Here is a 21,628-nt window from a genome sequence, read left to right as displayed (position 1 = left end):
TATTATGACTGAGAGTGGGTATTGGCCCCAATATCCTAAAGTTTGGTGGGCTGGTAATTTTAAAAAGCAATCCCGGTAAAGGTTTTCATCTATGTTTGTATTGTATTGTTTTTTGTTGGGGAAGTACTTTAATAACACAAATGTTTCCATCAATAAGGAAGCGGTTTACTGTGGCCCAAGATCCTTCTGTAAATGGGTGAGGCTTGTCCTTTACCCTTTGTGTCACCTGTGATGTGGGATGACCACTTTGATCTAGCCAGGCATATGTATAATCAATATTGGAGATACCTTATTATTCTCATTTCCTCTTTTGGTCCAGCAATGAAAGAATGGTGGGCGCAGAAGAAATTCCAACCCATGATGTACAAAGCCAGACAGAGCTGCTTTTAGATGAGGAGGAAGATGAGGATGAAGTGACCGATTCTGCAGAGATCCTTAAAAATGACAAGGAAGAGAGTAACTCTGCATTGACTGATTCCCAGGCTGAGGCATTCTTACATTGCACTTTGTCTCCAGAGTCATGTAAAGAAACTGAACGCGTGAATGAACAGTGTTTGGATTGCTGTAGCATAGCAGAGCTACCAACACCTGCACTAAGTTCCAAGGAAAATGCCCTTTCGGAGCAGGAGCTATATAATTCATTCCATTTTTGGAGGACTCCACTTCCTAAAATAGATATTGATTTAGAGCTTCAGGAACCTGCAAAGGTACTTGATTCAGAAACTCAGAAAAGAGAACAAAAGGTGGTTGCATCCACTTCTTCAAACATTACCATGGCTACAAGGAAAGAGCTAGAAGAAATGATAGAAAATTTGGAGCCTCATATGGATGATCCTGACGTTAAAGGTATTAAATAACGTTTTGGTTGCAGGTATAGTTTGAAGTAGGTGATCAGATAAGAAGATCTGTGACCCATTATGAAGAGTTCTTCTTTTATTTTTTCATCCTTCCTTTTGATAAATCTCTATCTTGAAGTGCCATAATTAAATAATTTTGGAAACAGCTGTGGTTTGAGTGCTACAGAATGAGATTGAATTGGTTGAAGACAGATACTTTTTTTATTACCTGAACGTTGATTCATATCCTTGAACAAAAGCATTTATTTATGTATATATTAGGCCTGGGTAACAACGGAAAAATTTGTTTCTAAAATCGATTTGTATTTGGGTTTTTTTTTGTTTCGATATTTAAAATAATTACAAAATTTTCCCTTAAAATAGTTCGGTATTTACGAAATTTCGTAAATATTTACGAATTGCTTCGTAAAGATGGCGTCCGCGTTAGCGCATGCGCAAAGCATTTACGAAATTTTGTAATTTGTTGGAGTTTGCGCTAATAACGAATCGTTTCGTTAAGAGGCGCCCGCGTTAGCGCATGCGCAAAAGCATTAACGAAATTTCGTTATTCGTAAAACCAGTAATAACGAATCGAATCGCACTGGTTGGAACTACACAAATGATGAGCAAGCACTGTATTATGTAGCACTTTGTGTTGGCAAAAGGAGCGCACTGGTTGGAACTACACAAATGAGTGACCACTTTATTATAGCGCTTTCTGTTGGCAAAAGGAGCGCACTGGTTGGAACTACACAAATGACAAACGCACACACAGGCACACAAGGGTCTTTTCTTTTTTTAGAATACTTTTTGATTTTTTTTAAGAATAAAAGAAAAGTATTTTTCAAAAATATTTAAAAATGGAAAATTAACAAAATGCTCGCCCTGCTGTGGAGCAAACAGCCACAAGACAGGGACAAACGATAGCACACAGCCACAGAAGGGTCTTTTCTTTTTTTAGAATATTTTTTGATTTTTTTTAAGAATAAAAGAAAGGTATTTTTCAAAAATATTTAAAAATGGAAAATTAACAAATTAACAAAAACCGCCCTCGCTCTCCCAACAACAGAATTAAGGAATGCAAAAATGAAAGCAAATGAATCAATGCAAGGAATGAATCCAAGCTTAGCCAACCAAGCCAAGCCAATCCAAGCCGCCCTCCCGGACCTCCCGTCTTCTCTTCTCCCTCGCCTCTGCAACAATGAGCAATGCGGCCACGCGGAGCCGCTTTTAAAGGGCTGCCCGCCCAATCACAATCAGCCACGGTGCACTGCTTGGGTGCTTGGGAGCGCCGGATTGGCTCCCAGGGCACCCAGCATCCTCCATCCCATTTCCGAAACGGGCGGAAGCTCGTAAAAAGTATGGAGGATGCCGTTTCGTTATTGAAAAACCCTTCCGGGTTTGAAAATATATTTTGAAATCATTTTGTAATTGTTAAATATAACGAATATTTAACGAATTACAAAATTAACGAACGAAACCGCCCAGGCCTAGTATATATATTATTCTGTTTATAAGTCCTAATGACACCAATAATCTATAGCATTTGTTGCTTAATTGTTCTATTTCTGTCTATCTTGCCACCTGTACTACATTTTGTCCCTTCCCTCTGTGTTAAATCACAGTATCAGACTAATGACCAGTTTTCATGGTCATTTTATTCATTATTTTAAACATTGGGTGACCTGTTCTACAAAATAATCAAACTATGGTCAAAACACAGCATTACATTATGGTGGAAAAGCTTTAGGTAGAACGACTCCCCTACAGTCTGATTCATCAGCTGTATTCAAAAGCTGAAAGCTGTATATTTCTGTTAATAATAATAATAATAATAATAATAATAATAATAATAATTTATTTCTAGACTGCCCACTCTCCTGAAAGTGACTCAGGGCGGTTTACATATAGAGACAGGCAAACATTCAATGCCTTACAAAGTACAAACAATAGCAGAAATAATACAAAATAATGCACAATAACAATAGTAAACTTATAATGAAAATAAATAAATATTGAAATGGAAACCAGGTAGCAATAAACCTAGACAATAAAACTAAGACATAAATGAAAATTAAACATATATAATTAAAAACAGTTAAATAAATTGCGTTTGAAATGGCTAAAAGAGGTGTTTATTAAAAATATATTGTAGCTGTCATATAGTGCAAATGGTTCACCAACGTTCCGGTGGATTAAAGTATCTTAGTATCCGGCCTCTCCATACGATAAGGAGCATAAGTGCAATTTCAGAGGTTTCCTAAAGGAGAGGAAGGTAGGGGGCGTTTTTATTTCTTTAGGGAGGGAGTTCCAGAGATGGGGAGCGATCATGGAGAAGGCCCCCTCTCTCGTTCCCACCAGCAGTGCTTGAGACGGGGTGAGACCGAGAGCAGGGCGTCCTCTGCTGACCGCAGTGCATGAGATTGACTATATAGGGAGATGTGATTGGATAAATAGTAATTCCAAAGATGAGCATGTTGGTTTTTGATATCTGTTGATATTTTGAAACATGCCATTTATATCTATGCTTCTCAGAGTTTTTGTTTTAAAGGTTGTGGGTACGAAGAAGCAAATAATTTGGTATAATATGATTCTTTGCATAAATCTGTGTCTGCTTCTGGACATAGCTGTCCTCAAAAATGGGTTACAAACCTCTTTTCCTTCTCTTGGCAGTTTTAAAAAGAGATTTGTGAATCTTGTTTGGTTGTTTATATCATGTACTTTAGCATCAATCAAAAACTTTATAATTGACATGTCAATATTTTTTAACAAGATGTTTATGGATTATGTTGGTTTCAGTGTATCTCTTTATGAACTTAATAAGTAAACAGACTAGCCCGATGCCCCAAGTCCTGTTTAAGTTCAGTTATCAAGTTCATACCATGTTGTCAACAGTTCCAAATATGTCTCTTTAATCCTGGATTACTCTCTTTGCTAGTTGTGCTAGTTTACAAATGTTAATCCATCAATTCATTTCAAGTATAGCCAATTAAACACCCTTGCCTTTTGAAATTGTTTTCATTTCAATACAAATAGTACCTTTTGAAGGAAGGCATGAACTAGAAAATAGAGTATTTGAATAATTATTAGCATTACTAGATAGTGAACCTGTGCAGCTCATATTAGTGTCTCTTCTGTTAACTCAGGGTAGTTTGTTTAGGTCTGAATGACGTCGCTGTTTGAGTCATGGAGGTGACCTGAAGGTGACCCTATTGCAATTTTTTTTGGTTTAGTGTGGGTTTGCTTTTTCTTTTCTCTAAGGCTGATAGAGAGATACAGAAGTTTCATGGGGGAGCTTCTTGCCTCCTTGTTATGTAATTGTTTTTCTGGTGGTGAAATGAATTCTAAGAGCTCAAAATTAATTTAGATACTTTCTTTAAATTTTATTAGGAGTCATCTGAAACATGTGATTTGGTGTTTGAAATGCTCCATAGGCAACTGTGTTGTGGATGGTATTTCTTTATTTAACTGCATGCCTCATGGCTGTAAACACAGAGCGGTGAGAAGCAGGAAGGAAACAAGCAGAGGAAATGCAAGCACTTTAGGAAAGCAGGAAAGAGAAGTTGCTAGTGATTAAAAAAAGGATGTTATGTATCTATGGACATCTTATTTTAGCAACAGATCAGTAAAGCTATAATGTGCAGAACAAAAATAATAAAATAGTATAGTAACTCATAAAGGATTATTAGATAGATAGATAGATAGATAGATAGATAGATAATTTATCTGTACCTCAAAGTATTACTCCATTTTCTTTATCTGTAGTAAGACTAAATAAAATAAGGGTGATAGTTCAGAACATCCTTGTATGGATTTTTAAACCTGAAGAAGTCAGCACTGGTTTCTCAGAACTTAAGCTTCCACTTTGAATGGCTGCTAAATTTTATAGACAGTCTACAAACATTTTGTCCTATTGTAAGTTTTGTTAAATAAGAAGCTTAACTGTTTCATTCTTTTTTATTGAATTGGACTTATTCTATATACTCATGTGTGAGTTTAGAAATGTTAGTTAAAAAGTCAATCTCAGAAAATCTGAACCGACTTATCCATGGGGCAGTGTCTGTCCATACTGTATCTTTACTCTTATCAAAAACAGAACCAATCCCCTTCTATGACTAGATCAGTAGTTCCCAACATTTTTTTAACCAGGATTTGACCAGCGACCACCCTCCAACATTAGTACCAAAAAGGGTTGTAGATCAGTTTTTGATCAACTTTAGATTCAGTATAAATTCAGTTTGAATCAGCACCCCAAATAACCCCAAGAACAGGCCTAAAAACAAAGGCGCCAAGGTGCCCAGGTACCACATGGAACGGCTCTGCTCAGTGGAGGGAGGAGGAGAAGCAGCAGCCAGGAGGCTTGCTGTCGCACCTTTCGTGGGTAGTCAGCCTCTCCCCTCCTTACATCCCTGTTGCCTCAGCACTATGAGAAGTTTTTGTGAGACTAGTTGGTCTCGTTTCAATGGTTCAGTAACGGTGAGGCCGCAGTCATATTTTAGTTCTTGGGGACCACTGGTGGTCCACAGATCACAGGTTGGGAACCACTGGACTAGAGGGACAAAATGTGAGAGCTTATTCCATCTCAGGAGAATCTGAAAGAAGCATCGGTCTCCTCACTCTTTCTGCTGTGGCGCTACTTCTGGCGTTTTTGAATGCCTGGATGAAGAAATGGCAACAGAGACCAGGGGTGGCTGCCTCTCTGAGATGACATTGATGCTTTCCCCTCTTCATGGGATGACCCTCAACTGATTTGTGGGTTATAAAAAATCAATAGCTTTGTCCCTGAAACCTATCCTTGACTTATACATGAGATCGACTTATATATGAGTACTGATGTGTACAGTAGTCATGATTAACTATTGCTGGATGTTCCTTTTTTGTGCCACTTAAACAATTTGATTATTTGACTTCAGTTTGAGTTAGGATGGAATTGAAACTACTAAACATGATCTCATCGCTGTACTTATTATTTCAGCTCTTTTAATTTTTACACATATGCATAGTTAAAGGCTATTCTTGTTCATACCAGGTTCTTCTTTCTTTATCCTCACTGTTCTGTCCTTTTTTTGTCCATGCTTTTTCTTTATTCTTACTGGTTGTGGTACCAACATGATTTCCTCTGTGAAACACTACCATTATTTGTGTGATGAAATCATACAAAGACACAGCTCCTTGTTATGTGCCTTTAAGACTGTTCTAACTTATGATGAACTTAAAGAAGGGCTTCTTGGCAAGATCTATTCAAAGGACGGTTGCCTAATGTGAACTAGTGAATTTTCATGGCTGAATGAGGATTTGAATCCTCATCTCCAAGCATTTTAAGCCAGCGTTCAAAACACCATGCTGCATCTCTATATAAAAGTGGAGTTGCCACAGCCAGTGTGGCATAGTATATCACACCATAGGAGTGGCATGTTCCCCAGCAGTGATTAGGTCTCCAGCAAGCAAATCCTGCTGAGTTATATGTACTGAAGGAAAGCTCTGTTTTGATGAAAACCACCATCACCCCTTGTAATGGAACTGTATAGATCCCAGTTCATTTGTTAGAATGTCTCACCTACAGCTTGAGAGTAGCCATTTACCTGTTAGCTTTAGGAGGGTGGAGCTTAAGAAAACCTTTCCTAGTTTGTATAAGTTTGCCCGCCCCTTTGTCTGGGGAAAGGGAGCTATTTTAGTTTAGAGTTATTACCACCAGGGAATCTTGGAAGCAAGACTTGTCTATAGTTCGTCCCAGTGAGATCCAGGCTTGAACAAGCCATTTCAAGCCAATAACCACCACTATTCTGGGAACTCATTCGACTATTCTGATCTACCACTGGTTAGTGGCAACCTGTGGAGTTTCCAGCACCTTCAGCAATGTGTCAGGCCTCAATAGGAGAGGCCTGCTCTCTCAGCCTCCGGCCTGATCACCTTGGACACTGGGTGGCCCAGAAACCCCTTTATTAGAGAAAGTGAGCAAGGAAATCTTTGATCTGTCCGTTATCTCCTGAATCATTCACTCGCAGTGACTTCAAGTACAACCAGTTACCTTTGAACTTTAAGTAGGTATTTTGTTGAGGGGAAATCAAGATAGTGCCTGGGTGGAGATAGGCCCAAGACCAATTAATAAATCATTACTCTTCCTTTAAAGCAATAGTGTGGACATTAATTCTGTGAGGTTCCTTGCTTAAACAGGAAAGCAAACCAGTATCCCCCAAGCGGATAGAAAGTTAAGACATTTAAAGCAGCTTGGGTGCGACTGCACACCTCTGAAAAGGTTGCAAAAGAATGAGCTTGTTTGGTACTGATTTGAGCCAAAACATTGCATTTTGATATTAATACTAGTGCCAACACAAGGATAATCAATTGGCAGCCCAGAGTCAGAGACAGGAATGAAGTCCAGTAAAAGTTAGTGAGATAATACTGCAAGGAAACTAGTATAAAAATAAATTGGTAGGAATTCATTTGCCTCCCCTTGGATATGTTTTAGATGAGGAATGGAGAAAGGGCATCCTTGTGTACTGGGCCTATTACTCCTGGTTTTCCCCCCAACAAGCCAGGTTATGTATGAGATGGGCAGATATTGCAGGAATGCTTTCCCCCATGCTCCCTGGAGGATGTCAAGTTCTAGTTTACATTTTCAGAACTGAAATGAAGGACACGGGGGATTTATGGCCCTTCAAGGTGGCGGCAAGTGGGGCGGGGGTGGTGCATATTGGATTCTGGATTCTGGAAGGTACTTATCCATGCTTTAGCTTTAGGGGTTCATGTTGTTGCAGAGCATTTAGACACATGACCCATTTGATAGCAAAATGAGAGGAGTGTAAGATGCAAAATCCTATTCAAATACAAATTCTTTCATGAATTCATCAGACACTGTTTGGCAAGCCACTTTCTTTCAGACACCCCCCCCCCCCCCCGTCTCTACAATTGAGGAATGACAATACCAACTGCCATTCAGAAGCATGCTGTAAAGATTGCTGAAGTAATGTATGGGAAACTCATTACAGAATCTACTGTATAATTGCTGTTATTGTTCTTTCTGTGACTCTGTGACACATGCAGCTCGCACGCCCGCAAGACTTTTTCCGCTGTGCCTAGCAAGCCTAGTGCACTCAGCAATTAGTTTATGTCTCTGTTTCTCCAGTGTTATATTCAACATTTTGTTGTTGTGTTTTTCAAAAGAAGATTTTGTACCTTCTCAGCCTTTTTGAAATCCCAAAAAACCTAGTGCTGAGCATAACCAAGCACAATGACCCCTGTCTCAGTTGGCAAATAGCCAGAAAGTCTCTCTCTTTTTTTGCCTAGCATAAATTGCTGCTTTCACTTCTGTTGGGTTTAACAAGTGCTCATACAGCTCGCTGTAATGGCAGGAGGGGGAATCATACAGTCAGCTTTGTCTATTGACAACCACTGATGCCTTAAACTGTGGTGGGCAATTTGTTCAGTAACAAGAATTAAGTCAAACTGCACAATGAGGCAAAGCTCCATAGCTTGGAAGTATAAACAAACAAAATTTGCATAACATTATCATGAACTTGGCTTGTTCTCGAATAGCAGTGAGTTAATTACTCTATATGTCTTCTGCAGTTTAGAAGTTTTGCTTTCAAAACACTAACATCTTTAAAAAGTCAAGAAAAACCTTTATTCCCAAGAATTAAAAATCAGTTGGAGGTGGGATTCTTTTTAACCTTGTTTCCTTTTTTTACATTTTCTAAACTTTGTAAGGGCAGAAAACCCATCTTCATTCAATTCTATATCTAGGAATTGGATTTCACCATGAACTTGTTTTTATTTATTGCATATAAATATTATAAAATTACAGCAATTAAGCAAAATAAAAAAATAGAGCTGGGAAGCAGAACATCTTAAAATATTGGGAAAAATCACCCTCTTTATAGTTACAGAAATAGAGTAGCTTCATAAAATGATGTACCCGGGGGGGGGGGGGGGGCAGAAAGATATGGTAATACTTTCAGTTCTTTGTGACCAGTAAAACTTAGGTGCAGAGAAATAGAGAGGGCTGGTAAAATAGCAAAGGATTGGAGAGATCTCGCAAGACAAGAAACCAGAGATGGACCCAGGGAGGGTGATCCTTGAGAGACAGACTTTCAGATATGCACTAAATTCCTAACAGAACTGTGCCTTGTGCTATTCTTTAGCTTGTGTTTAAAATATTAATTCTTTGTTTTCTGTAATTCACTGCACTTAGTATAAAAATAATATTTTAAATAACAAAATAAAATATTCAAAGCAATAAAAAATAATATAAACCCATTTTGTATTAACCCTTAAAATGTACAGCTCTTGGAACTGCTGGTTGAATCATAAGCCATCAGAACTGCAGTGTGCTACAACATTTTCAGAAAGTATTAAATATTGCTTTTACTGATTATATTTATACTTTCCCTTTCCTCCAGGGTGACACATGGTTCTCCTCCTAACTTCATCCTCACCTTAATTTGTGAAGTATCTTAAAATCAAAGATAGTGCCAAATCTACAGTCAAACAGGGATGTTTGTTTTCTAGCATTTTATCAATTCTGATCGAGGATTCTCCTTTTGTCTGTTGAAGTTCCCAACTTCTGCACTGTAGATCTTAGGAAGCTATTTCTTGATTTAAGTCATTGGCATGCTGGCTGATATCTGAACAGAGGATGGGCTGGAGATGTCAATGCCTTTATTCTTTCATTACTGGCTGCTACTTCCCTGCGGATATCCGGCGGTGCAATACTGGCTAAGCAGTATAATTTCTCCAGTGGTGTTGGGCATAGACATCCTGTGATAATGCAGTATGTCTCATTAAGAGCCACATCAAATGTTTTAACGTGGTGAGATGTATTCCACTCTGGGCATACGTACTCAGGAGCAGAATAGCAAAGCGCAAGGGCAGAGGTCTTCACTGTATCTGGTTGTGATCCCCAGGTTGTGCCAGTCAGCTTTCGTATGATATTATTTCTAGCACCCATTTTTTTGCTTGATATTCAAGCAGCGCTTTTTCTAAGTCAGGGCACGGTCCAGAGTGACTCCCAGGTATTTTGGTGTGCTGCAATGCTCCAGTGGGATTTCTTCCCAGGTGATCCTCAGTGCCCAAGATGCTTGTTTGTTCTTAAGGTGAAAAGCACACGTCTGCATTTTAGATGGGTTAGGAATCAGCTGGATTTCCCTGTAATAGGCGGTAAGAGCACCTAAAGCTTTGGAGAGCTTCTGTTCAACTTTTGTAAAGCCCCCTGTTTGATTGGTGATGGCATGATCGTCAGCATAGATGAAAATCTCTGTCCCTTCTGGCTGTGGCTGGTTATTTGTGTAGATGTTAAACATTGATGGAGCAAGCACGTCCTCCTGAGGCAGGCTGTTCTGTTTTTGCCATCTGCTTTTCTGACCCTGGAACTTAACAAAAAAGCCCCTGTTTTGTAGATTTCCTATGAAGCGGGTGAAGTGGTAATCTTTTGTGATATTATGCATTTTTCTCAGGAGGTGATGATGGAATTTGAAGATTAGTTTATGAAACTTAGTTGATTAGAGCTGATGGAGAAATACTCTTTGTCTTCAGAACATCTCTGGATAGTGGCACTTGACAACTGCAAAGTATGTATATAATGGTCATGGGTAGAATAGCCTTCTAACATATGTGTCCTTTCTTTTGCAAACAGCACAAGTGGAGGTGCTCTCTGCTGCCCTCCGGGCTTCAAGTCTAGATCCTCAGGAGGAAGCTGCCACAGGCATTGTCCAGTTAGTGGATTGCCAGAGTGAATTGAACATCAAAGACCAGCTGAACTGTCAGTTAATTCAGAATAGTGCAGTGCCTTTAATCAATGATGCTGTTGAGGTAAGTACTTGACTGTTAAAGATTTATCACTTGAGAATTGTTTTAATCAGAATTTTTACTGCCAGAAAATCAACAATTTCATTTTTGTATTCAGTAGTAGTTTGCCGTTGAGTAACTAGGCTAGCGCACATTTGTTAATTTTTTGCCAACATTATAAGACGTGTCTTATTTCCCACAACAGGACATTGTAGAGTCTGCTCTTCGTTACATTCATCATGATTCTGATTTAAGTACTAACAGTAGCTTCAGCCCTGAAGAGGAGAAAAAATCCAAAATTCAGGTATTTCCTGTTCACATCACAGAAGTGGCACCTTGTAATTTGCTGCTGTCGTTTTAATAATATAAGATATAAACATAGGATTGTAGTATTTTAATCACTTTCCCCTTTAAATATCTAGTGTAGTTTTCTCTTAAAATGCATCACTTTGAAATTTAAAACACACCCTTAATATCTTTGTGCTCTCACTCCTGTTATCTCCTGTTGTGAGCCTTTGAGTTGTGAGTTCAGTAAAAAATGTACATGTTCTTTGAACGAGAGTATGAAATGCCCTTCTTATGGCAGACCTTTCTGTTTCTCTCTTGCCTTACATACCAGTAATCAAAGGCAATACATAAATAATGCAGAATGTATATTTGCCATGATGGGACTAGTCCTATTCTTGGCCCACTTTTTGTGAGAAACTGCTGAGAATTTCCCTACCATGGGGATAGTGGGGAGACAAGTGACAGCTCTCCTGAAGCAGCTATCAGTAAGCAGATACAGCAGGAGACAGGTCTGCTAGTCCTATTCTTTTTGCCATTGGGAAGGCTGACCAAGACAAATTTTCCACATAGAAAAACATGGGGGGAAAGTTGTTGGTTTTTTCCCCTGCCCAAGTGAATCTGTAGGAGTCCAATCTGTATGAGACTCAAGTCATTTTTGTCTTCATCCATAACTTCTAGGGCCTGTTTGTCATTCCTGCCTTTCATTCTCAGTGTTTTTATTTATTTTGTATAATGAAATAATTCTCTCAGAACATATTTTAAGATTCTGCTTTCCGTTTTAGGACGTTGTACCTCAGGCCTTGCTGGACCAGTATTTATCCATGACAGATCCCTCTCGAGCCCAGACTGTTGATACTGAAATTGCAAAACACTGTGCCTATAGCCTTCCAGGTGTGGCTCTGACCCTAGGTAGACAGAACTGGCACTGTCTCAAAGATACCTATGAGACTCTCGCCTCCGATATGCAGGTAATGCTGTAACTCTGAAAAGAACCCCTTCTTAGTCCATTAATTTTTGGATGTGTGCTATATCTTTCTTCCTAGGTAGTAAAGCATGCAGTGGAGTTTTCCTTTATCCTGCACTGTAACTGCTTAATGGAACAGCTTGCTATGATGTAATTTCTTTAAGGCAGCCAGCGCTCTTCCTGTTGGAATGCTCTGCAATATGCAAACAGTAAATCCACTTAGCTAGTAAAGGAATTAAAAGCAAGGATTAGAAAAAAAACATTTCGCTCTGTGCCAACTCTTTATTGCAAGAACTTTCTTAGCAGTATTTGTAAAAGGCTGGCTTTTTGCCAGTGTTACAGGTTAAGTGCAGTACTTCTAAATTTCCAAAATTACAAAATCGGATTGAAAGGCTGTTCCTCTGTTCTGTTGTGCAGTGGTGAAGAGCTGGATTGTGTTTCAAGCACCAACTTTGGAACAGAGAGGCTTCTGCTTGCCTCTGGTGCTAGATTTTCCGTGGCATTGGTAGGAGCACAAGTGTCTTCTGACAAACAGGCATAAGGAGAGAGGGCATGCTGAATTAATTTGTCTTTGGTTTGCTTGTAATATTCATGCACCAAACTCTAATCCTAACTCTTTTGTCTCATTTATTGACAAGTGGAAAGTTCGAAGAACACTAGCATTCTCAATACATGAACTTGCTGTCATCCTTGGAGACCAGCTTACAGCTGGGGATCTGGTTCCAGTCTTTAATGGTTTCTTAAAGGACCTGGATGAAGTCAGAATTGGTGTTCTTAAGCATCTGCATGATTTTCTGAAGGTAAACTTTCCTTCTCTCTGTATTGAGTCCATTTGTCATCATATTGTTCTCTGCATTGTTTGGTATTACTAGGTCATAAAATGTATCAACAAAATAAATAAGCAAAAGCAAAAAGGACAGGAAAACTTCATGATTGTGATTGAACTGAGGGTATATTTAATTTCTCCCATGATTTTATTTCCTCCAAATTGCTGGAGTGGACATGTGTCAAACTCAAGAGTCATGGGTCAGACCCAGCCTGTTGTGCCATTTTATGTGCCCCACCAGATGCTGGATTTTAACTCCTAATTTCTGATTTCCTCATCATTAGACATCACTAGAGCTGATGGCAGTTGTGATACAGTAATTTCTGGAAGACTGCAGTTTGTTATGTTTAGTCAGTTTGAATTTAGATACAAGTCTTGTGAACGTGATGCCTGACTTTAAAATGTCCTTCGACCTTTCCCTAACCTCAGAGCCACAACTGCTGATGGGCTACAATTCCCATAATCCCCAGCCCACATGGCAGTTGTTCAGTAAGATATGGGGACCCACATTGGGTGAAAGATAAAGAGTACTGACCACCATGTATTAAAATTGTAGTTAGCCCTCTGTATCCACAGATTCTATGTCCATGGTTTCAATGACCCTTTGAAGGTAACCATAAGGCTGATGTGACCCTTGAAGAAAATGAGTTTGACACCCATGCTGTAGTGTCTGTTTTGAGCTTTTTTGAACATTTGATTTTTTACTGTACTTTGGGTTTTGCATGATTCTGGCATTGTTCATTATTATATTTCCAGCTTCTTCACCCTGACAAAAGGCGAGAATATCTTTATCAGCTTCAGGAATTCTTAGTCACGGATAACAGCAGAAACTGGCGTTTCCGAGCCGAGCTTGCAGAGTAAGTTTTAGCTGTAAATAAATTGTTGCATTTAAATCTTACACCATTAAAATGACATCATATTTTTCTGAAAACTGTTAGCTAGTGCTCCTTTTATGATTGCAACAAACACGTGAGAGAGTTAGTAGAAGAGCATTAGCGATTGGGCAAGGGCATGCAATGAGGTTTATTGCTAAGAGGGGTGGATTTTGGTCTTTTGTCTCCCAGATCCACTTTCAGCACAACAGCACACTGCAGCCATTATTCTATGTTGACCCTCATGTTTGTAAGGCGATTAGCAAAGAAAGGGCCTCATGAAAAGCCAAGGAGCGTTTTAGAGCCTGTTTCGGGTGGTAGCCACATGAATTTTCTCCTTTTGCACATGTTGTGACCTGGTTAGCAAAAATGTACTTGCATCTTGTACGACTGTAATTGTAATACGTGGGACCTACAAGAAAATAGTAGAGTTCCATTTCCCCAGAAATAAGGCCTACTCCAAAATTAAGACTTGACATGATTTTTCAGGGTTTTTGAAGATTAGTTTGTTTTATGAAATATAGGCCTTACTTCAAAAATAAGCCCCAGTTGCAGTTCATATTTATTTATTTATTTATTTATAACATTTATATCCCGCCCTTCTCAACCCCCGAGGGGGGATTCAGGCCAGCTTACATCCGGCAGCAATTTGATGCCAATACACACAACAAAATAATGTAACACAAATTAAAACAATAAGATATAAAATATCAAATTAAAAACATTTCTAAGAGCAATATAATCACATCCAAGTCCAGTTCAGCATCCAGAGTTCCACTCCATAGCCTGTCCCTTATCAGTTCTCACAAATCCTTGCGATTACTTGTTGGCCTGCTACCCAAGTGCCTGGTCCCAGAACCATGATTTGAGCTATTTCCTAAAGGAAAGGATAGATGGAGCTGATCTAATTTCTCTGGGAAGTGTGTTGCACAGATGGGGGGCCACCATCGAGAAGGCCCTGTCTCTCATCCCCGCCAATCGGTCAATTTGGAAAAATGGGATCTCCCCTGAAAATAAACCCTAACACATCTTTTGGAGCAAAAATTGTCTTATATTTCCCTGTCTTATATTCAGGGAAACAGGGAATGTAGCTCAGATTTATGATGCTAAATGTCCTTTGACCAGAAACTGGCCACTTGAGTGCCTCTGATGTCACTCTTGAGAAGGTGCACGTGGCAGGGTGGCTGTGGTTTGCTCTTACATGTTGTGGACTCCACTTTGTAGCCCCATTTCTTATGGTTAGCTCTGCATCTCGTGGTGCCAGAGCTTTGGTATGACAAAGTCAAAGTAATGCAATTTTTACTAAAGCAACAGAGGCTATTGACTTATAGTGGTTCCAAAAGATTCATTATCTCCTATATTTCTTTAAAAAAATGTAGACGTAAGTTTGGAGAAATAACACCAATGTTAATTCATTGTCATAGCATAATACCCCCCCCCCCCCCGGGTTGGTTCACCCTTGTGATTCTTAGTTTTGACCCTTTGTTGATTTTATTCTTGTAGGCAACTGATCTTACTTCTAGATCTCTACAGTGCCAGAGACATATATGATTACCTCCGACCTATTGCTCTCAGCCTTTGTGCAGACAAGGTCTCATCTGTTCGTTGGATCTCCTACAAGCTGGTATGAGCATTAACAGTTTACACTTAAAGGAAATGTAATGCATTTTTCTTTTTGAATTAAATTACCAATGTTCTGGGCACTGTGCATCTTTTTCTAGGTTAGTGAAATGGTAAAGAAGCTATATAATGATCCAACGTCAACATTTGTGGTCGACATCATGAATGAATTAGTTGAAAGATTCTGCAGATGTCCTAAATGGTCTGGTCGCCAGACATTTGTTTTTATATGTCAGGTAAGAGTCCCATGAGTCCTTCCTCTTCTTAAATGGCAGCTTAATATCAAGGAGTTTGATATCAGTGAGCCTAAGCTAGTGTCATTCTGAGGAGAGTAAGTAGGCCGAAGCCTGTTATGAGTTATTGGGCCAAAGCTTGTGTCATTGTGAGGAGTGTGAGGTAAACCTCTGTGTGAGAGAAGCCTCGTGTGAGAAAGCTCCAGTACGAAGGCTGCTGTGTGTAAACCTACTATGTATTTGTTTATTTGTGTTATGAAAACCTAGTTTTTGTAAATAGTGCAACCATATTATTTTACTACAAAGAAGAGCTTCTTAAGGAAGAGATAACATTGGTCTGTGTATTTTTGTTCTTTTTATCACTTTAGGTTACTGGTGTTGGGGCCATGCTGCTAAGTTACTCTGCTTTACATTTATGAGGAAGGTCTTTTGTTATTAAACCCACTCACCCCACAAAGGCTCCTTTACTTTCAAAACAACATTATACCTGAAAATTTAAAAAACCACCAAACAGGTCTATTTAATAAGAAATGAGAGGCAGGAGTTTTTATGACTGGATTGTATTCGTCTTCTTCATACAATGTTCCTCACCGCAGATAAAACTGGTTCTGCTTTAGTTCCAGTGTATATTCTGTTAAGACAGTTAGCCAATTATACAAAGTCCAAGACTATCTGATGAAACAAGAAAAGGAAGTTTCAGATAAACAACAAAAAAGGCAGTGATCCTTATGCATGGGTTATAGCTACATATTTTGTTCATATTATTTTGAGACTTTGCTTTCCGCTTAGCTGTCTTAATCAGCAATTATCTGTGGACTGTTCTTGGGTTCCATATTGCAGAAATTTGAAACTTCTTTTCTTTTCTTTTTAGACTATTATAGAGGACGATTGTTTGCCAATGGACATGTTTGCGGAGCATCTGCTGCCCCATTTACTGCACTTGGCCTCAGATAGAGTTCCCAATGTTAGAGTTCTGCTTGCAAAAACCTTGAGGCAAACGCTTCTGGAGAAAGGTGGGTGGTTACTTAGACTTTGAATATTTTTACTTTGCAAACACTTGAACCATTATTTACATTTTCTTCATGTGTTTTGCTGTATGTTCCTATTTAGGCAATGTAGGTACTTCATGCCATGATTGTTCCCTTAAGCCTGTATTTTCTGATGGCTAAATCTTTTCTTCTAGTCTATAATATTTAAAGTGCAAACACAATGGGGTTTCCCCCCCGAAGTTGAAGCAGTGGCGAGATTTTCAAGAAATTAGATTTAGTGGAAAGAAAAAAAGGGAAATCTTAGTACATCAAGATGTTGGGTTCTGTTTTTACACTGCCTCTCCTAACTGGCCACCTTTCTTGAAAACAGTGCTTATTTGAAAAGGCGCCAGTTGTCAAATGTACCTGGAATTAAAAGTCTCTGTCATTGGTGATCTTCCTTTAGTTTTTTACACCAATATTTCAGTTAATTTTTAAGCAGAAAAAAGATACAAACATACCATAACAACACTCATACATAAACACAGACATGTCTAAGAATTACGTCTCAAACTACACAACTTCCATCTCTGCTCCAATTGCATGCAAGTCTTAACTACAAACATATACCGTATATACTTGGATATAAGCCGACCCAAATATAAGCCAAAAAACTGGGAAAATATATTGACTCAAGTATAAGCCAAGGGTCGGAAATGCAGTAGCTACTAGTAAATTTCAAAATAAAAATAGATGTCAATAAAATTACATTAATTGAGGTATCACTAGGTTAAATGTTTTTGAATGTTTATACAAAACTGTAGGTATGAATAATTTTAGTATAAGGAGTAGGGGTGTGTTTTTTTCTTCTAGTATCCTGTGGTAGTTTTTTTAGTGCAAAATTCCTTTGTCCAATTTTTCAACAGTCTTTCCCCCCTGCCTGGCCCTCACTTGACATTTTGTATCACAGATCATGCTATTTATAAGCCTCCTCCAACTTTCTGAAAAGTGGGTGGGTTATTGGATATTGCAAAGGGAAGGAAACAGAATAATAGGCTATGTAAGCTGCATTTTAGTTGTACAATCCATTTGACTTTGTTTAGTATAGCTTTGCTGTGTTTTGTGCACCTGATTAACAGTTTACGTGCGAGATACGAATTTTACTTGTGGTGCTTCCTTTCTCCCTCTCCCCCCTTCTTTTTGCCCAGATTATTTCCTAATCTGTGTCAATTCCCATCAAGAAGCAGTGGAACAGACAATCGTGGCCCTCCAAATGGATAATGACAATGATGTGAAGTACTTTGCAAGCATCCATCCTGCCAGTACCAAAATGGCAGACGACGCTATGAGCACGGCCTCTTCAACTTACTAAAGAAGATGCTGAATGTTACTTTCGTTTTAATAAAAGAAGCCCAAAAGCATTACAAAATCACAGGCAAACCTCAGGTGCTCCCAAAATGGATGACCGAAACCTCTTTTTTTTTTATGGAGGGCAGAATCTCTTGCCAGACTTTTCACTTCACTTCAATTTTATCTGAACCTGAGACCAAGAATTTAGAGTCAAGAGAAAATAATAAATAAACAAACATTACACGTTGAATCTTGACTCTAGAAAAAACTTTGCTCAGAGGATTGTATTTGCCACCGGAGCCTTAAATCTTCTGTCTTCCTGAATATGTGAAACTTGAATTGGCTGAGCATTTTCAGTATAGAAGGGATATGACCGGCATTTGTTACCTCCTGAGGAGTTAACTTAGAAAGCTTTTTTTTCCTTAGGAACCAATAGCAGAAATTCTCACAACCTGTAAAGGATGGATTTGTACCAAGAAGCAAGAGACACCTCCAGTATTAAAAATTAAAGTTTTTATCCTTGAAAAAGACTTAATTTGTGTGCAGCTGAGCACATCCTTAAGTGTGAATAGGTTTGGTGTGTGTAAATGAGGGAAAAGTAGAGATTTGGTGTTGTTGTTTTTTTCACCTTAAGGGCTCAGTGCTAACACTAAACTGGAATCTTGATTTTAATCCTTAATACACAGCATATTGCTGTACCCATTCGCAGAAATTTCCGCTGAGTACCTGTGTCCTAATGTGTTTTTTTTCATGCTGGTCATGACCTGAAGGAAACTTTTATTAGCACATGTACTTCAAGTCAGGTATTTTTAACTTGATCATGATCAGCTCCGAGGTGCAACTTTTTCATCATACAATGTACATATCTGCGGCCACTCTCAGGAGTGCTGCAGTCTTTAATCATGCGATTTCAAACTGTTGTGTTAAAATGTTCTGTCGTCCAAATAAAAAAAATTCTTAATAAGAGTGAATGAAATCTTCTTCTCTTAATGTCCATATAAAAGTTTGCAAATATGATTTTTTTTAATCAAGTCTCTCCTTTTCCTGTTGGCATGATGCTATGTGTGCCGAAGATTGTGTGTTTACATTAGCTTGATGGTGTCACTCTGTTTTGGTGTCAGCTCATGTTTTCCTAACAAGACAGCCGGCTCTGGTTCCTCCCAAAGCAAAGGAGGAAGTATTTTAGCCACTAGTGGCATATACTGAAAATGCAATGCAGCTGTCAGAAAATCCAATTTTCTCTATGCTGAAAATCCAATCCAGAGGTCGGAATTTAGGGAAGAGGAAGCATGTGGCAGGTACATTGAAAGCTTGGTACAAAGAGGTGATGACTAATTAACAAAGTAACGATTAAAATATTGATTAAAAATAGCCAACTAGGCCTTGCTATGAATCCTTAAGACTGTGGTCTGGCCTTCACATTGCCTTATTCCTTTTCAGATAAGTTCATAAGGCGTCATTATTCACTGGTCTGTACTCTCAATTAAATGCATGCACATAAGAGAGAAGGCTAAGAGGATACATGATGGCCATGTATAAATATATGAGAAGTCATAGGGAGGAGGAAGCAAGTTTATTTTCTGCTGCCCTGGAGACTAGAACGTGGAACAATGGCTTCAAACTACAAGAAAGGAGATTCCACCTGAACATGAGGAAGAACTTCCTAACTGTGAGGGCTGTTCAGCAGTGGAACTCTCTGTTCTGGAGTGTGGTGGAGGCTCCTTCTTTGGAGGCTGGATGGCCATCTGTCGGGGGTACTCTGCAATTTTCCTGCTTCTTGGCTGGGAGTTGGACTGGATGATCCACGAGGTCTCTTCCAAGTCTACGATTCTACAATATGCTTTTAATCTCTGCAGTGATTCAAATACAATCTTTAGATCAGACTATTGGTCTGGAAAACTTTGAGCAGGGTAAAAATCAACCTGTGGATTAAATTATATCCTGGAAATCTGGACATAGGAAGCAAATTTTCAGGATAAGCTCTCACTATAATCACCATTAGAAACAAACCTGGTTGAAAGTTAACATATTGCTCATGCTCAGGTGATTGTGGCAAAGGTTGGAATATGAAGTACTTTACAATGTTAGGGACATTGTGGCATGAGATGTCTCAGCTCTCTTGAAATCTATTCCACCTTCACAGGCTTGAACCTTACTGTTAATCCAAACTAATGCAGAGCCATCAAATCAATTGAGTTTGACTATATGTGGATCCACCACTTGAGGTTCTATTCTAACCAGTGTATCAGCCCCTATTGTAGTGTGGAGAAATCATAGCTCTCACCCAATAATGCCAGCTAGTATGCCATTTATCAGGGATAGTGGACTTAGTAGTCCAGCAATATCTTAAGAGGCCTTGTGTACTATTTCCTTTGCCTTCTGTCAGTGTTTTCTGTTTTAAAACGTGTTTTCAAATGTGGGGTTCTGTTAGCTGTAAACTTCAGGAATGCCATGGAGCTGGCTGTTTCCAAATGTGTGTTTATTACAGTTATAACTTGCTTTTTCATGGGGTTTGCAGTGGTCTCCTCTCCAAGGAACTCAATGGTTCTGCATTTCTACAACAGTGTTAGAGCTCACAACCATTCACTAGGCTTCCCTTATGAACAAGTATGATCTAATTATCAATTTTCAACTCCATGCAGCTTTCTGTAATTTTTAAAAATGGTATTCCAGAAAAGCCAGAATAATAACTAGTTATAAATTTGCTCATCTATCGTATTCATGTGTTTGACGAATCTCTCCCATGTAAGTTGTTTTCCCCATTACCTGTCTTCTACAGAAAAGTGCTGTATTTTATCACATATTTTCCCTCACCATGCTGTATATCTTTAATGGGGTTGAGAAATTAATGCTTGGAAAGCTTCTCTGGAATTGTTTTAATACTGTTCCACCACTTATATACTAGCTGCCTACAGCAAATGGACTTCAACCTGCAAAAACAAAATCATGCCCCTTTCATCCTCCAGATTTTTGAGGAGTAATAGACCAAAAAGAAAAATCTGGAGGGCTACCTATGTTTTTAAAGACTCCTCTTCCATCTCCTAACCTGAGGTGTATGCATGAAGCTTCTTTGCATCTAAAAAACCCCAAAACTCAATGTAACTCTCCCTTACAAAGGTAGCATTCAGTAGCCCAATCCTATGCAGATCTATTTAATACACATGCATGCATCTGTCTCTTTCTCCTGTCCCTATTTCATCACTGCTTTTCTGGAAATGGACTTTGAAAAGCTCACCAGCAGTAAGAGCAGCTCCCATAGGAGCCACAAGTGACACCATGTGATCAAGGCCTTTTCTGAAGGGAATGGGAGTTAGCTTTATTGGAAGCTATCATCTGAAGTACCTTGATCATGAAGATGTGGCTCATGAAAAGCAGCTCCTACTCAGCTGTTTCCCCAAGGATATTTGGAACAGTAATCACAAGGCAATAGAAGAAGATATGGATGTTTTGTGTGTGCATACTGTGGCCTTATCCTCTGCTTACAAGGTCTCTGGCTGGAAAGCTGACTCATGCTCACAGTACAGACAGTCCTTAGGTTACTAATATCCCATTTGTGCTTAAGATGCATTTGTATGTAAGTTGGAACACGTACATTTAAAAGCAGTGATTCTCAACCTGTGGGTCTCCAGATGTTTTGGCCTTCAACTCCCAGAAATCCTAACAGCTGGTAAACTGGCTGAGATTTCTGGAAGTTATAGGCCAAAACACCTGGAGACTCAGGTTGAGAACCACTTTTAAGTTTTGACTAGCATAGGGAAGTGGTGTTTGTTCTGCTATCAGTGCCCCTGGTTCAGAAAATTTCGCCTCACTTTCTGTCTCTGTGACAATTGGATTTTGAAAAAAATGGGATCGTCATGGAAACCCGGACTGGTGAAAAAAAATCATTGG

At 39.0% G+C, this 21,628-nt stretch overlaps 1 protein-coding gene across 4 annotated transcripts in view; it reads left to right on the top strand.

Annotated features, from left to right (window-relative positions):
* The window catches only part of PPP4R1 (protein phosphatase 4 regulatory subunit 1), a 44,526-nt gene extending 25,820 nt beyond the window's left edge, over positions 1-18,706 (top strand). For all 4 annotated transcript variants that reach the window (XM_060775039.2, XM_060775038.2, XM_067467466.1 and 1 more), the window contains 10 exons: positions 320-846; positions 10,468-10,643; positions 10,825-10,923; positions 11,690-11,875; positions 12,510-12,671; positions 13,454-13,554; positions 15,073-15,193; positions 15,291-15,425; positions 16,294-16,435; positions 17,599-18,706. In XM_060775039.2, coding sequence (XP_060631022.2) covers positions 320-846; positions 10,468-10,643; positions 10,825-10,923; positions 11,690-11,875; positions 12,510-12,671; positions 13,454-13,554; positions 15,073-15,193; positions 15,291-15,425; positions 16,294-16,435; positions 17,599-17,762 — 1,813 coding nt within the window. In that variant the 3' untranslated portion in view covers positions 17,763-18,706. The remainder of the gene's footprint in view (positions 1-319; positions 847-10,467; positions 10,644-10,824; positions 10,924-11,689; positions 11,876-12,509; positions 12,672-13,453; positions 13,555-15,072; positions 15,194-15,290; positions 15,426-16,293; positions 16,436-17,598) is intronic.
* Positions 18,707-21,628: the final 2,922 nt, after the last annotated feature.

This window comes from Anolis sagrei, chromosome 4 (genome assembly GCF_037176765.1).
Source record: "Anolis sagrei isolate rAnoSag1 chromosome 4, rAnoSag1.mat, whole genome shotgun sequence".
Lineage (NCBI taxonomy): Eukaryota > Metazoa > Chordata > Lepidosauria > Squamata > Dactyloidae > Anolis > Anolis sagrei.
Note: the sequence above shows the minus strand (reverse complement) of the source record. Positions and strands in the feature narration are given on the sequence as shown.